This window comes from Haemaphysalis longicornis, unplaced genomic scaffold (assembly GCF_048455015.1).
Source record: "Haemaphysalis longicornis isolate Haplotype H1 unplaced genomic scaffold, Haemaphysalis longicornis Haplotype H1 scaffold_33, whole genome shotgun sequence".
Taxonomy (NCBI): domain Eukaryota; kingdom Metazoa; phylum Arthropoda; class Arachnida; order Ixodida; family Ixodidae; genus Haemaphysalis; species Haemaphysalis longicornis.
This window is the reverse complement of record NW_027526346.1, coordinates 2,968,844-2,986,154: the sequence shown is the minus strand read 5'-3', so window position 1 is coordinate 2,986,154 and position 17,311 is coordinate 2,968,844. Positions and strand designations below refer to the sequence as shown.

General features: G+C 44.5%; 1 protein-coding gene across 3 annotated transcripts in view; it reads right to left on the bottom strand.

The window, feature by feature from the left end:
* The window catches only part of Pcb (Pyruvate carboxylase), a 56,182-nt gene extending 38,957 nt beyond the window's left edge, over window positions 1–17,225 (bottom strand). For 2 of the 3 annotated variants that reach the window (XM_077705462.1, XM_077705464.1), the window contains exons 1-5: window positions 16,942–17,225; window positions 8,691–8,872; window positions 7,022–7,206; window positions 4,301–4,466; window positions 774–919 (exon numbers count right to left, since the gene is read on the bottom strand). In XM_077705462.1, coding sequence (XP_077561588.1) covers window positions 774–919; window positions 4,301–4,466; window positions 7,022–7,206; window positions 8,691–8,835 — 642 coding nt within the window. In that variant the 5' untranslated portion in view covers window positions 8,836–8,872; window positions 16,942–17,225. Of the gene's footprint in view, window positions 1–773; window positions 920–4,300; window positions 4,467–7,021; window positions 7,207–8,690; window positions 8,873–16,304; window positions 16,497–16,941 lie in introns of those variants that run through there. The other variant, XM_077705463.1, reaches the window with a different exon arrangement.
* Between the last annotated feature and the right edge of the window lie 86 nt (window positions 17,226–17,311).

The following is a 17,311-nucleotide window of genomic DNA, read 5'->3' as shown; positions in this document are numbered from 1 at the left end:
CTTTGCGAGGTTTTCTTGACTGCCAACCCTTGTTGCTGTCTTGTTTTCAACGAGCCCCTCATTTCCTATTCTAATTCGTTATATATATATATATATATATATATATATATATATATATATATATATATATATATATATATATATATATAGCCGTCAAACACTCTAAAAGTTGGACCCTTAGCAACAGAATTCAAGCCACAAAGAACACAACTGCAGGCAAAATGACAAAAAATGTTTCCACTTGCTTAGGTATAGTATGTACTGCAACTAAATCGAAAGACTTGTTGCTGAAGTGAACACACATACACTAACGCATTAATATTGCATGAACTTCATTGACAGCATAAACACTTTACTACTACTGCTACTATTGTGTTCATTACACTGTGTTCATTACAGTGTTCAACGACTGTGTTCATTACAGTTGTACCTGCTCTGGGTGCCCAGACACCTGATGGCAAAATGCTAGTTTAGCGTTGCAAGAAAAGTGCCGTTTCACCATTGAATTCTGCGCAAACTCAGCTGTAGAGTGCACTTTAAAATGCCATTTACAATAAAATATGGTGCGTTTCGATGAGGAAATCTGCAAACTCAGAAAAATAGCTGTGGATACCGCAAAAGCAAATTTCCAGAAAACAATTTTCTGAAAATTTTTTGGTCCCAAAGACCCATGCGCCCCCTTAAATGCCAAACGTGAAGCTTGGAAACCCTGTTTAGCCGAGAGAGAATGAGCGAAGGGAGAGCCTGCGCTAATGAGCAACTAACGAACTTACACTCATTTCCCTGACGACCCGCATCCCGCGGCCCCCTCCCCCGTAGGCGGCCTTGAAGATGACGGGCAGGCCGTGTTCCTTGCAGAACGCCATGGCCTCTTCCGTCGTCTCGATCGGGTGGTCCGTCCCGGGGACGACCCGCACGTCTGCACCAGGGGAGCACAACCACGCGTGAACTCCAACCACAGTGTTCGAGAAAGCGTGGACTTCCGACACAGCTCGACGACTTTCCACAAAATGAACTGCTTCATTTTCTGTTTAATTTAGGTGCGGAGTACCTTAGGACTGCACAATGTCCATCGGCGTCCGTACGCATAGCATTTACAATCGCAAAAAAATCCCACAGGCACCGACAGGATTCGAGCCTGTGTCTGGTAGACCAGGCAGAGTTAGCGTCAGTCGTCTTACCCATTGGGCTACGACCGTGCGTCAGTACCCGAGAGTCACGCGGCTTAATTCCTAGCCTGTAATGGTGCGGAGTACCTTAGGACCTCCCAATGTCCGTCCGCGTCCACCATCAAGCGCACACCACCATCAAGCGAAAATCAAGTGAAATTCGATTCGAGCCGTAAGTTGCAGTTTAATTTAGGGACTAATCAAGCTGGAACTCGCGGCTCAAATCGAATGACGGTCGGGGCGCAAATCGAAGTCACCCGGGGCGCAACTTGGATGTCATTTCGAGTCCCCGTACTCCGCACCTTTCCCATCATCCACGGAGTGGAAATGCTGCCATTTTTTCTACACCACACTGCTTGCACATGCATGCATATACAGTGAACTACCGTTAAGATGAACTCAAAGGGAGCGAGAAAATTTGTTCTTATCAGAAATTCGTGTTAAAGGGGGACACTGCTCTTAAAAAGCTTCCTTTAATTTTCAAATAAACTCTGTTAAACTTGTCAGTCTTGCTGCTTTTTCCCCACTATTTTCAAATATGCCATTACTTTTTGAGTAAGTCAATTAGTTACCAAGATAATCAGAGATAATTAGCCATTTCTGGAGGAACAATAGACAAAACAGTGCCCGTCATAAAACTGTCATCTCTATATATTCCAAAACTTTCTACTAGAAACCCTGGTGAATGCAATAAGAGAAGTGGTTTTTTTGTGCACTACTTCTAACCAATTTTACAGCTCATTAAACCTTGGTGACACCAGTGGCAAGGAGCCACTTCAAATGCCCATTTCGAATATCAATGTTTAATGAGCTGTGAAATTAGTTCCAAGCGGAGCATCAAAAAACCGATTCTCTTATTGCACTCACCGGGGTTCCTAGTATTGGGAAAATATGGAAATTACAGTTTTAAGATGAACACTGTTTTGTCTACTGTTCGTCCAAAAATGAACAACTACCGTATTTACCCGATTCTAACGTGCACTTTTTTTCCGAAAAAATAGGCCGAAAAATCGCATGCGCGTTAGAATCGGATACAAAACCGAAACTGCCGAAACAGCGGAAATTTCGTCCCACCCATCGCCATCGCCATCTCAAGATGGCGCCAAAGCTTTTAGCAATTAATTTTCGGACGCAGCAAGCCTAGGCGCCTAGGCTTTTCTATCGGCTTTCACACAAATCGTCAAACCGTTTCACTTGCGCGCTTGATAACAGCAATGGCAGCAGCAGCTCCCACGCGTTCAAAACGAGCGGTCGGCTGAAGCGTGCACCTCTGGAGAAGTTCTCGGGATGGGCGTGCGAGGCGTGGGCCCCGATCCCATCGACAATGGTTGAACGTTCGTTCAGAAGTGTGGCATCGCGAATGCGCTTGAATTCACCGAGGCCGAGATGTTGTGGTCAGCGAAGAGCGACGAGGAGCGAGATGAGTGAGATTACTTCGGGAAATAAATCGCCCGTTTCTCTCGCATTCGTTTGTCTGGGTCACAAAGTCCCGTGTGCGTTACAATCGGAGGTGCAAGTGTTTTCGGTTTTTTTGCAGCAAAATCGGGTGCGCGTTAGAATCGGGGGTGCGTTAGAATCGGGTAAATACGGTACCTCTAATTACCTTGGTAACTAATCGACTGACTCAAAAAATGACGGCATATTTTAAATCAGTGGGAAAAAATCAGCAAGACTGACAAATTTCACTCGCAGAGTTTACTTGAAAATTAAAAGGAGCTGTTTTAAAAGACCCATGTCACCCTTTAAGAGGACATTTTTTTCATTGCGTTGGTTACAAGAGAGCAAAAGCATTATTTGTCTTAACCATGAAGCTAGTCTTAACCAACTTCATCTTAACAAGAGTCCACTTATGCATACGTATACAACCAAAGGGAAAGCCAGCTGTCAAAAACATAAAGGAAGTTAAAGGGGAAGCGGTTCGCCACTTTTTACTGTTGAAACAGACTTTCTCAAATGTTTGATAAAAAAAAAAAAAGTAGAAAGGGCAGAAAAACATGCTGCCCGAGCAAGACCCAAGCTCCCTACCTTCACAATACCCACCTGTTGCCACACAAATTTGGCTACTGGGCAGGCTGTGCTCCCTTCCACTTTCTTGGGTATTTATGTCAATGTAATTGCATGCTAAGTTTGAGAGTGGTACCCAGCGCCGCTCCAACAACTTGGCGCGACGGGGACCTTCTTTTTAACCCTCGGGTCATGCCATTACCATGGCCTCCGTAATCCCGCATCCCAAATGGTGATATCTTAATTGCGACCAGTTGCACCCCAGGCCGTATCCATGGCAAGTGCTCTTTTGAACGGGGTGGCATGCTTCTCTCTCTCCGACGAAAGGAGTGAGCTTAGACTTGAGGATGCCTTCCCTGGCCTTATCTGATTACGTAACAAATATAAGCAACACATTACTTCACGGTAAACAGAATGCCAACAGCAAGGGCCCAGTCATGTGTGCATAGAGAACCGCTTGTATTTATAACCCGTGTCCTTTTCAGTAGGAATGATTGTTAGTCAGTGGCAATAGCATCCTTCCTTGCGTTCAGTCTACTGAATTCACCAAGCAAATTATCCATGTTCAGACCATACCTTGACCCTCACCCATTTTCTGCAATTCCACTCAACTGACAAAACAGCACATTGCAGCCCCGATACACATGAAAAGAGGCGACTGAAGGTACTAGCAGAGTCCTTCAATGCCTTTCTGGTCATGAAACTTCGCCATCACGCTATGGGAGAGCTTCATGCGCTGCCCAGGGAGGCCGCGCTGCGGCGCTGGTGTTGATCGGAGGGCAGCTGGGGGCGTGGTCAGAACGCGTTTGTCAGGGAACGGACCATGGAGTAAGATAAAACAGACGCTCGCCGCCTTAACAGCAGTGTGCTTTCGCTTTACGTGTCGTGGGCCGCTCAAATGGACTTGTCATTTTGTGAGTGGCGAAAAAATTTGGTGCGAACGGCCATGCTGCTACTGCGTTCCTGCCTGCCGGTTTGGCTACAGAGCAGCGGCGGCCGCCCGATGCCCTCCGATCTGCGGTGGCGCCCCTCGCGGTAGCCTTTGTCCCCATACGAAACTTGGCCGGGAGTTTCATGACCAGAGAAGCATTGAAGGACTCTGGTATTAGCTAGGAGTGGGTCCGCACTTGCGCTGATGGCGGACTGCCGGGCAGCTATCTTGTCGCCCATCTTGGCCATGACGTCGGGAGTTGGGCCGATGAACCGGATCCCAGCATCGATGACAGCCTGGGCAAAGTCGGACCGCTCCGACAGGAAGCCGTACCCCGGGTGGATGGCGTCCACGTTGTTCTCCTGCAAAAACAAGCAAAGTGAGCGGAGCCTACCGAGTTGAAATTTGAGGGTTTTACGGCCCAACCACATGCAGCATACTTTCCGCGTTTTCACGCGTCGACGCGCGTCGCCAAAAATGTATGGCGACGCAAGCTGGCGCACGAGCAGTGCCGATGTCTATGCTCGCCAGATATCGGCATTGATGCAGCGTGAGAAAGCATCGAAAAGCGGGTGGCAGCGGCCGGGTTTCCTGTCCTTCTCATGGTTTGGGGACATTCCTTTCAGCAGAAAACAATCAATTTCATTGCCTTGAGACAAATTGCAAGATATTTTTGTTCGAAAGCGCTCAATCAATTGTGGCTTGCTTGGCTTTCATCGGGAAGGTCGGGGATTTGCGATAGCCGTTTGCAAATTAAATAAGGAAGCTCTGCTACATCGCTTGTATTATTAGCATTAAGAGGCTTGTCTGGAAGATCGGTGTGTGACGAGCAAGCGTTATCGATGCCAGAATGCTAGCGGCGCATTCGATTCCATTTGTGGTTACCGTGGCTTGAGTAGGGGTGACCGGGAATGTGCGATAGCTTTTCTCGACTCAAATAAGGGAGCTGTGGTTACATCGCTTGTAGTGATAGCATAATTGTCCTCGGCTCCAAGATTGGCGTGTAAGGAACAAGCGTTACACTGCTCAAATCTTTCAAATATGACCAAAACAAAACACAACTAACAATATTCTTTGGCAGCCTCGGTCAGGGTACCGAATACTCGGCCCCGCGTCGCCTTCTGGCATGGCCAAGCGGTTGGGCGCTTGGGTGCTGGGCTTTTGTTTTGAAAGTCCATGGTTCGAATCATGCGAAACCTCGCTATTTTCTTTTTCTTTTTGTGGTGATGGTTTGATCAGCTTCAATTTACAGGGCACACCTCAAAGGGTCCCAGACAAATGACGTTTGACAGACAAATGATACATGACGTTCAACGGTAACCTCAGTATCAAGGCAGTGCTGAAATTTGTTTTGCTTGCACTTTCAATTCCTGAAGCTGCAGTTGGTACATAACATCATGGTTAAATCAAGTAGCAAGTAAAGAAGTTGTGTGAAGTGCGTCTTCGTTTATTCACCTATATTATTTTGTTCAGATTTGACGGTGATGCCTTGAAATACATTTCGCAGCATTGCAATATTTGCCCGCAGACATACTTAGCAATGAATAAAGACTGCCAAGTGATTTTTTTGGTAAAGCTAGGGTCTTGATAACTGCAGTTCAACAACCGAACAATAACTGCTCATAAATGCCTTCAACAGAATGACACGGTTAATACAAACGTCTCCAGCAACGCACGTCGACGCAGCGGCTGGCACGAGAGTTCGCCGGTCTCATGCGGTTACTCGCCCTCTCCTGCGTGTCCATGCTTTGCCGCCGAACGATGCCGACGCCCGGGCGACGCGCGATTTCGCGTCCATGTGGTTAGGGCTTTAAGCGCCGAAGCAATGTCAAAGCCATGTGGCATGGCCCACTGAAGGGCTAAGAAAAGTGTGACGTATAGGCCTAACATCCTATGTTTAGGCCTACCATTACGTAACATTGAGACCCATGAAATACCAAGCATTGCCATTTTCATTGCTTGTGGGGTACATTATCGACTGATTGTTGAGTTTAACGCGCCGACACAACGCAGGTGATTTGGAGCGCCGTCGTGGAGGGCTCCGGATTAATTTTGACCACCTGGGGATCTTTAGCGTGCTCCGAAATCTTGTACACACGGACGTCTTTGCTTTTCGCCTCCATCAGAAAAGCGGCCATTGCGGCTGGGAATCGAACCCGCGTCCTCGTGCTCGTGGGGTACATTAGACCTAAAAGCTTTCCATTACGCCAAACGTGAGGTTGTTGAGTGTCATCACACCACTTCCTCCCTCTAGACTTCAGACACAGTAACACCGATTTCAGACATGCGGCGCGTGATAAATTTAGACCTGTTACTTGGCACCGAGATCTCGTACAAATGGGCACTACTGGCTTCTCACAAACACCATAAAAACAGCCACACAGGAAGGGAATCGCATCCGTAACATTCCGCTTGGCAGCACGACGCTTGCCGCCAAGTTGCTAACGGGCAAAATGAACACAGTCGTTAGCTTCGATTGACTATTGTAGTTTTTCCACGTTCAGTGACAAGATGAGCTACAAGATAGCAATGTACAAGGGACTAGGAAGAGCAACACTACAAAGTCAGAGGTGGCACGAATGTGGATGAAAGGGGAAAAGGCTGAAAACACTGAACTGCTCGTCACAGCCAGACAACGTTTTACTCTGGGACTTTGCCAATATCATGGAGCTTGAAAGCATCAAGCTATCCAACTGTCTTCCCTGTACAACCTGTACTCTTGGATAACTCATATGGTACTCTCATACGGTACTCGTTAATGCCATATGAAAGTATTTAAGAGTACCATATGATACGGTACCCGTACGATACAGTACCCGTATGATACGGTACATGTATGATACAGAACTTGTGCGATACTCATGCTTTTTTGCAGGACGCTGACCATCTGTGAACTTAAAATGCCTGTCGTCATCACCTGGGCGATTCTGATGATCTCGGGAATGCTGAGGTAGGCCTCGACAGGTGCCAGGCCTTTGCCGATGAGGTACGCCTCGTCCGCTTTTTGCCGGTGCATGTGCATCTTGTCCTGCTCAGAGTAGATGGCCACCGAGCCGATGTTCAGCTCGTAGCAGGCGCGAAACACGCGGATGGCAATCTCACCTGCGACGGTTTAGAAACGAAAATGAGAAGGACAAGGGGGAGGGGTATGACATGAGTACAGTAGACTCTCGATAAACAGAACTTGAACGGACCGAAAAAATTAGCTCCGTTTAACAGGAGTTTCGTTTTCCGAGATAGATGTGTAAAAGTGCAAATTTATAAGTGTACACAATCTTAATATCAGTTCATGGAACTCTAAGCGCTGGAAGGTGAATGTAGCTGATAGTTTTTCAGAAAGCGAGAAAACTACGAGAGGTTTAGGCACAGCATTCACAAAGTTGATTTGGCAACAACGAGTCGCTGTGCACTACAATTATTTTTGCTTGGGTCCTCGCAACTGCATCTTCACAGAGGCTAGAGGCCTCAACTTTGCGAGTGCTTACTAGCCACCAAATTTAGAAAACGGCAACGCGGTAATGAAGTGCGAATAGCGCCACGATGGTACGAACGAGGCGGCAGGAGCTGAGCCCTGTAACCTCGGCGTCCAGAATCGAGACCGAACAACTGGAACAAGAACTGCGATGTTACAATCGTTGTGCTAACATGGCTGACCACTGACGAGCAAGGCTTACAAGGCTGAGGCTAAAAAAAACACGGAGGAAGAAAAAAACACGAAATAGCCGGAACTGTAAAAAGCTGATTCTCATGCCAATGGGTTTCACAAAAAGTTCCATTTCTGGTTCCGTTTACACGGTGACACGGAAACTTTAGTTCCGATTATTTTTACGTTATCTGAATACAAAACCAACCAACTTGCAGGCTACTGTTCTGTTTAGGTGGCGATTCCATTTAAGCGATTTCCGTGTATTGAGATTCTACTGTAGTTAGCATAGTTATCAAAGGGCACAAGTATGCAATAGTTGGCACTCTATAATGAGCTAGTTGGAAGTTCTACTTGTGACCTCCTGCTGCGAGTTTGTGCTATCTTTCGTGTGGCAATGAACTCCATTCATTTGACACCCATCGGTACGAGATAAAACAGTGGCTGTTATGTCAGCTTGACGCTTTGTGAGAAGCACCGTTTAAAAGCAGTTGGCTGTCTGCACTAATCAGTTTTCTAAAGAAAGCTAAATTCTTACAGGAATCTAATACTGTTCTGAAATGGAGTATCGCATCAATATTCAGGAAGAACAAAGTGAGAACAAGGACTGAACCTTGAGGGACACCAGAGCCCATTAGAACTGTTCACGCAGCTTTGTACCTAATGACAAAACCCTTGCCAACTAATGCATTCACAAACACAAAGTTCTGGTTATCTCAATGCTGAACCACAGCGCAAACAACAAGATGTCAGCAAGAGGACACTCGAACAGGATGACAGGACACCCATGCTGTTGTCTTGTCATTTGTGCTGTGGTTCAACATGCATCCCCAACTTGCCCATGTTCAGATTTACGATTATTTATAAAAAGTGCATAAAACGTTATTGTCCTTTCTTTTTTGTGACCCTAAGGTAAGCTGTGCAGTGATCACTGGAGACTCACCCCTGTTGGCCACGAGTATCTTTTTGATGGGCTTCTTTACGGCAGAGACGTCCGAGGCATAACAGTACGAGCTGTGCAGCGGGCCCTGATAGGACCGCAGAAGGGCGGTCTGCAGGTTGATTCGCTTCAACAGCAGGGCCCTCATCTTGATGAGCTGTGCGTGTTCTGCAGCAGTTCAAGTCCTGAAACACAAGAGTAAGTGGATAACATGGGTCAGCCCACTCACACGAAACACTAAACAAAATTAAAAATGCCTGCACTGCATGCGCAGACACAACACACTTTGCAATATTTTCATTTTTCTAACGCTGAAGGCACTGCTGGAGTAGCTAATATAAACCTTCTCTTCACACAAACTCAAATTTTCTCTTCTCTGGCGCTGAAGCCAGACTTTGGTCCACCTTAATGCGGACTTCCCCATAAAGTTTTCATAGATATTAATGTCCGTTCATCGCTCATTTCAATACCTATGCATAACCTGCTTGTCACATCAACAAATCAGGTCAAATTAAAAATGTGCACCCAAATCAACCAGAACAGCAGCAGGCAACAATTTGCATTTTTTTTTTTAAAACTACACTTTTCAAGAATGTTTCCAGCCCCTCAGAGCCCAATTAATGACGTGAAGTGCATAAAATAATGCCCGAGAGCTGTCGAAATTTCAGTAAAAATTTTTTTCAGCTGACAATTTCTTTGACCTAGCTTCGTTACTCTCGCGTTCTCTTTTTTTACAAAAGCATCACAACTGTCGTGTGCATGCAAAAAAGAAATAAATAAAAATCACACAACGACGTATAGCTTCTTATGCGCAGGAAGAACAGCTGCCGCTGAAGCAATGCACGACAAGGTCAACAGGCCGGACAAAACAGACATGTGTTGGTTTGAGCTATAGTAGACACGCACGTGTTATTTTTGCGATCCAAAGCAATAGTAAAAGCAAAGCAAAAGTAGTACAGCAAAAGCATACAAGCCAATAATACAATTCCTGTAACCAAGGAAGGCCAACACAATGCTGGCAACAAAATGTTTGAATTTGAGCCATAGCAACAGCGCGTGAAGGTGAACTCTATAGCCGTTTCATATATGCTCTTACACCAAACCATCGAGGTATTAAAAATGTGGCAAAAAAAAGTGTAAGAAGAAATGCATTAAGGCCTACAAGATGCAGGAAGTGGGTGATACAAACTAATAAGACTGACCCCGGAGGGGTCTGTAATGTCACATCAAACATATGCAGCTAGAAGTACAGCTCAAATATCTTTCAACCCTGCAATTTTTTGTCAGGTTACAAGCAGAGATAAACATGGCACGACATATAACTAGTATTCATAGGGCATTCCTGTCAATGTGTCTTTGGCCAAATAAATTATTTGTAAGTGTGTATGACCATATGAAATAGGAATTTGCACTGGTCAAAGCCCAATTGTTACGTCTCAATAGGGTTGCAGTTTGTGATTTTTCAGTAATTTTTTTTGTGCTATTCTCAGTTTCACATTTACGCATGAAAAGCAAATAAGCCTACAAAATATAACGTTTATTTCTCTTTAAAGAAAGAGTACAAAAGTTCTGACAATACTTTTTGCCACACGCCATGACTTGCGTTTTCCCTTTTTCCAGGAGACGGTGAGGCGTTGCTATTCCAGGCCACCCGACCCATTTGCATACGGAACGACCTCCAAACGGGCCTCCCCTATCACACCTCCACTTATCCGCAACCTCCCCGCCGCACGGGGGGCTTATCAGTCTCTTCCTGCACCGCTGCCAAGATCCGCAACCGTTTCTGGCAACAAGAAGGTGTGGCCTAGCAGTCTTCGAAGAACCTTGCGAAGACCCCTTAGCAGCACACAACACTTCAGAACAGCTCCAAGCGCAATAAATACAAGGTTGCATATATTAAAAAGACTGCGTTGTCTTGATAACAGTTGCACCATGTTTATCACAAAGTTGAAACAGATCATAAAGGTATTAAAGAAAACCGATGGAGCAGTGGAAACTCCAGGCCCCCAGCTGCTTTCGAGCAATTTCTTTACGACGTTACAAAATATTGCTTGTGCGATTGGTGTCCACAGACCACAGCCACATTACTACACGATTGCAGTCACTGAAACATTATTAGATGATTGTAGCGGGGCCTCTAGCTCTGTTTGACGTGCAGTCAACATACTTTTAGTGCTCACCCATATGAAGTCACTGCTGCACAAACTACCGTATTTATTCAAATGTAACGAGAGTTTTTTTTTTTTTTTTTTCCGGAATCCATATCTCAAAGTCGAAGCTCAGAAATATACTTTTTTTTTTTTTCCTTTTTTGGCTCTCCAAACTGCTCCCTCACCTTATAATCGAATGAATACGGTATGTCACTGTAGCATGAAATTTGAGTGTTTTTCAATATTTCTTGCGTTTTTCTGCGAAACAAACATCTTTCGTGGCTAGAACAGAGCTGGGTAAGTTACCAGAGGCTAGTTCTTTCAAAGTGAACAATGTTGTGTTTTGCCTTCACGGCACCACTTATAACGGGTACACAGCAGATGCAAGTATTACTCTGTCGACGAAGTAATACAGTCTATTCCAAGCATGGTTGTTTCTATCTTTGCAAGTTTGTGACAGCATCCCTAGTGTAGTCAATCAGGGTATGCAGAACTAGACCTGATGCAACAGGTTAGCCGCAATTATTTATAAGGCATCGGTTAGCAGGCAAAATGCCAGCCGCTCATCCCGTTTTTGCCACGATCACAATTACGGCTTGCCTTCAAGTATGGTGCACAGTGAGCACACATGTAGTGAAACAGAGCTACTACACTACAGTGTTGGCTGTCAGCTGGTCTTTCATGGCAGTAATAACCATCATCACCAGCCTATCCACGCCCACTGCAGGGTAATAGGCCTCTCCCATAAATCTCCAATTATTCCGGTTCTGTGCAAACTGCGACCAATTTATCCCCGCAAACTTCTTGATCTCATCTGTCCACCTAACTTTCTGCCAACCCCTGCAACGTTTTGCCTTCTCTAGGGATCCACTCTGTTACCCTTAATGACCAACGGTGATCTTGCCTTCGCATTACATGCCCTGCCCACGTCCATTTCTTCTCAATTTCTACTAATATGTCCTTAATACGCATTTGTTCCCTGACCCACTCCGCTGTCTTCTTAATGTTACACCTATCATCTTCCCTTCCATTGCTCGCTGAGTCGTCCTCAGTTTAAGTTGAACCCTTTTAGTGAACCCCCAAGCTTCTGCCCCGTAGGTGACTACTGGTGAGATGCAGCTGTCATACACTTTCTTCTTTAGGGACAATGGTAGGCTGGCATGAAAGTTATAATAACCCACAAAGAAGCCAAAGCATGCATGGCAATACCAATGCTGACTAATTATGCACACTGCATTTGTGTAATCAGCCATGAATTTTTTTTCCTTTTTTGATATTTGGAGGTAGATGTATATGTAGTTAATAATGTAGTATCACACTGTACGCTCACTCCCAAAACTTCGGCGTGATTAAGATTAATGCTTAAAACGAAGTTAAGATTATTGTACTTAAACTCGATTGTGAACCCATCCGTACACCAATTGCTGCTGCATGCATTTACGGATTTATATTGAAACCTCACACAGCGAAGCTAGTTCAACTCATTAAACTGCTTAGGAATCCTGGCTCAGTGAACTCTGATTTGCAGCATGCCACTTTCAAGCTGTACTTTGCTTTGCTTAGCTTTCGTATCCCCATCAGATCAGTGCTAATGTATACATTCCCCAATTCATGCTCGTAGGCAAGGCAGTTAACAGGTGCACGTAAAGCAGTGGCATTCAGTTCGCACCAAATCAGCAGTGGGAAATGGGTGTACCTGCATTGCAAAATCCTGTCAAGCACAGGCGATGATCGCAATGATGATCAATGTTCATCATCATCATAGTTAACTCTTCTGCTTAAAGTGCACACAAGCACATTTGAACCTCGTTTAGGCAGGCTTATCTAGCAGAGAACACCTTGGATTGAACCAAGGCATATGATATGCCTTTACATACATACGATACGCCTACGATAATACATACGATATGCCTTTTGAAAGAAATCAAAATAATTTACGGAATGATCTGTTCATCATTCCCTTGATCTTCTTTTCTTTGTAAGTAAGGTCAGTCAATAAAATTGTATAATCGTGTTTACTGGAGTCAAACCTGCATGCACAAGGACGATTTGGTGGTGAGTGTGAAATTAGCCACACCGAATTTCTCTTTCTTAACCAAGTAAAACTTTTTCAGCTCGCCATGAACAAGTGCAGGGTTAAAAGAAGGATCTTGCGATATTCTACCTCGATTCCTTTCGCGTAAAATAAGACACCCAGTTGAATCAAACTGATTGTGAACAAAGTTATTGCTTGTTTACAACCTCAGTTTTCCAGCTATCATACAAGGCTTTAACGTTTAACTTGACTTTGTATATTCACTTCTTTCTTTGCGCACAGCTAATACAAGGTAAACACGCTTGCGTTCTGATTACACCAAACTGGAGAACAGGATGGTGCGGAATGAGCGGTCCCTATTGAATGCACTTGTCATAAAAAAATGTGAGCTAATCAGGTAAAGACAAGACTCCCAAGCGTAGGATACATATCCTATACTTTATGCCAGTGAAGTAATTTTATACAGTTAAGGGGAGACAATGATCTTAAAACAGCTTCCTTTAATTTTTAAGTAAGCTTCATGAAATGTGTCAGTCTTGCTGCTTTTTTCCCACTGATTTCAAATATATGGCATTATATTTTGAGTAGGCCAGTTTGTTACCAAGATAATTAGAGATAATTAGTCATTTTTGGAGGAACAGTAGATGAAACAGTGTTGGTCAAAAAACTGTAGTCTTTATATTTTCCAATAATATGAACCCTGGTGAGTGCAATAAGAGAATCAGTCTTTTGATGCACTGCTTGGAACAGTGGCAAGGAACCATTATGAGTGCCCATTTCAAACACCAAAGTTTAATGAGCTGCAAAATTAGTTCCAAGCGGTGCACCAAAAAACCGATTCTCTTATTGCACTCACCAGGGTTCATATTATTGGAAAATATAAAGACTACAGTTTTTTGACCAACACTGTTTCGTCTACTGTTCCTCCAAAAATGACTAATTATGTTGGTAACTAATTGAATGACTCAAAAATTAATGCCGTATTTGAAATCAGTGGAGAAAAAAACAGCAACACTGACAAGTTTCACAAAATGTACTCAACAATTAAAGGAAGCTGTTTTTTAAGAGTAGCGTCCCCCCTTAACCCATAACCCTCTCCAGCATGTTTTGAAGAGAAGAGAACTTTTGTATCAGAACAAAAGAAATACTCGATAAAAAACACCATCGCAACACAGTACTGTTCTGACGCAAGTCTGCACTGTCACTCCGGAGTGCTGACCTTGTCAACAGCTGATACTTCAGGAGATTTCTCGAGCGTTACCTGCACCGTAGCTGAACGATAAGGCCCGCATAACTACTTGACACGGTTCTTTTATATCTGCGGTTTTGGCGACTGGCGACATCAGCAGCAGCAGATGGGCAACATGGGGGTTTTTCTTTCAGAGATATCTAGGCTGATAATAACACTCCCGCTGTCTGGACAAGCGCTCGATTATCGGGGGCGGGGAGCGTCAGGACGTCGAGACAGCCGGTAAATAACGTTCTGTTGCCACGTGCCGTCATGCAATGCCCTTGAATCATCCACTTCTGAAAGGGAATCCCCTTATGTAGCAGCATCAGGAGACGTCTAGCTGTGTGTTACAATAGATGAGCAAGACACTTTCAGTGAATTCTTGACAGCGTACCTTTGCATCTTAATGTTTCAATGTATTATGTTACTAATACAATGTATTAGTTACAATACAATGTATTAGTTACATGTATTATGTTACTCAAGCGTAGAGTAGTGAATCACACCAGTGAAAAGAATCGGGAAAATTCTTGTGCGCTCATTTGTTCTCAAAGTCAACATATAGGTAATAATTTAAAGTCCATTTTTTAACAGCAAGTTCGATGTAAATGCAAGCTCGGTTTGCCACAAATAAGTCCAAATCATTGTTTTTTTTTTCAGAGAAAGAAAAAAACCACCCATCGTAATAATAGTGTGATAGAGTGTCTTTCAAAAGAATAAGCTGCTTATTTTTCTCATGGTTGGGTGAGAAAAATATGCAAATACTGTTGTGAAACTTCTGATTACATCATATCGATAAATTGTACACAAAATTGGTTGCTGTGCATTATCGGAGCAACATACAATAAAATCCCCGATATAAGCAAGGAACTCCAAGCAAATTAAAAAGATATTTACTGGTGGTCTGTGCCAAAACAGTTTGTCAATTTAGTGAAAAAAAATTCTCCCGTGCAATGTACTCAGAGATTATCCAATACCCCTGCCCTTTTTAGAGACATTACTCCCAGCAAACAATTCGCAACATGTATGTTGCAACAAATTCTGACGTAATCTGTAAGCAACCATAGCTGAGGACTTGAATGTACCGCCTACCTGGATTTTCTTACAAGGGTTGAAGAAAATAAGAGAACACGGGCATAATTAAATTACTAAAATCTGGAACTTGCCTCGCCCGGAAATATAAAGAAAATTTGGATTACGTTCCTTGTTTTGCAAGCCCCTTGAACAAAGCTTCCTGGTTCCCGTTGTCGAAAGATATATAGTTCTCCTTTCTTCCTCCTTCCGGGAAAGTTATCTGAATTTTATTGCCGGCAGTACGACGCCACCACAAAATGTCTCAAACACCATCATTCAGCCATAAAACGTGCAAGTGCCTACGTACGCACTTTCACTGTTTAAGATACGCGCCCTTCGAAGCACATGGAATGCCTATACATTCGGTTTTTATTGACACCACGTGCGTGAAAGAGGGTTATTAACTGCAATGGAGAGCTGTTTTTGAAGCATTTGTGGTGCTTGCTTAAACTGACCCTGCATGACAGCCAGCTGTGTGCGACAGGAATTCTTGATCACAGCTGCAGCACACGTATTATAATCCAATGAAAAACTAAGCTTCCGGTGCATATACGAAGTACATGGTTAAACGATGCGGAACAAGAATTCACTACACGTGCCTTAATAAAAGTATATATAGGTATGGGCTAAGCGCTGACTCAGGCATCAGAGAATGTATGATTGATAATGTGAGAAGCTGTATATAGTCGCTATAGTTTCCCTCGACGACTATAGAATTTGGATAGCTTTTTACTGGCTGAGCATGGTGTTTCCTGAAGAAAATATTAACGCAAGGAAATAAGCAGTCGCATTAATACATCCAAATTAAAAACGTCTAGTGTCAAATAAATAAATTACATCAAAGTACGTCCAATTTGCTTCTTTGATATTTTAATCCAAGATGCAATGCATGCATATATGTAATAAAGAGTTTTAAACGTTGGCTTCAAGAGAATTCATGGCGTAGAACCTAGCTAAACACAAACACAGACCACGTAGCACATCACAGTTCTTAATTCGCAGAAGGATGAATTGACGACTAAGGTCGCGCACCCGACGCGCTGGCTACCAGCTGACCGCGGCGCGACCGGTCGAGAAGCGAATTGCAAATGTGCACGCTTCATTTTGTAAACATTGCGAAATCTCACCTGGGGCGCGGCGGTCGTCGGCAAGTTGGCAATACGACGGCGCGTGCGACCTGGTGCATTGCCCAGCGCGAAGCAATTGACCCAGTAAAGGCGCAGCTATACGACCGCGTCACGGCGACCGCGGCGGTGAAGAAGGGTAGTCGACAGCTCCGATATCTCCGCGTATACGCGCGCACGTGCGTAAGACCGGAGCCGGATCAGAACTGCGTCTATCTCGTTCTCGCCGGGGTGGCCTTCGCGGGAACGCCGCGCAAGGGGGGAGCACGGAAAAGACGCACAGCGGCGGAGAGGAAGAAACGAGGAACACGATCGGATTCTACTGTAGTTTTTACAGCAGCGAACTCTCCCCCTCTCTCACGAACTCTTCTCTTTTTTTCCTCGAGCGGTCACAAAAGCGATGGCGACCTTGGTACCATCATAACAGAGCGCGAAAGATCGTCTGTCCGCAGGTAGCTATTACCTGCACCCCACAGAGAGCGAAACTCAATACTCTGTGCTGCAGAGGCATGTTTGGTTATCGACGTCTTGAGCACACGAGAAACCGATTTACTCATTTAGTTTCGAATAGGTGGGTCGAACGTATAAAAGTGGCGTCAGTATACTCGATATGCATTAAAAAAACATAACGCATATTTACCTCAATAAAGGGCAGAACGACGTCGCCTCGTCCTGGTGGTGCTAGAGTATCTTCGCGGCGCTTGCAAGCCGCATTCACGTCAATATTTAACAACCCATCGTGCTGCCGTCACTACGACTGGACGTCGAGGCAACTTGCAGGCTGCGAAACGCGACGACGAATGACTTGTTTCTTTGTTATCTAGTTCACCATTATTAACGCGCGCCGGAACCTCTGCACTGTTTTCGCAGACGACGCACTCCCGCGGGCCCGGTCGACCAGACCAGACCAGACGGCGGCATGACGCAAACGACGCAAGCGTGTCTTTATTGGCTGATGGATTGTAAATCGGCAGGCTATGCAAGATTAATCTATTTTTTTATTAAAAATA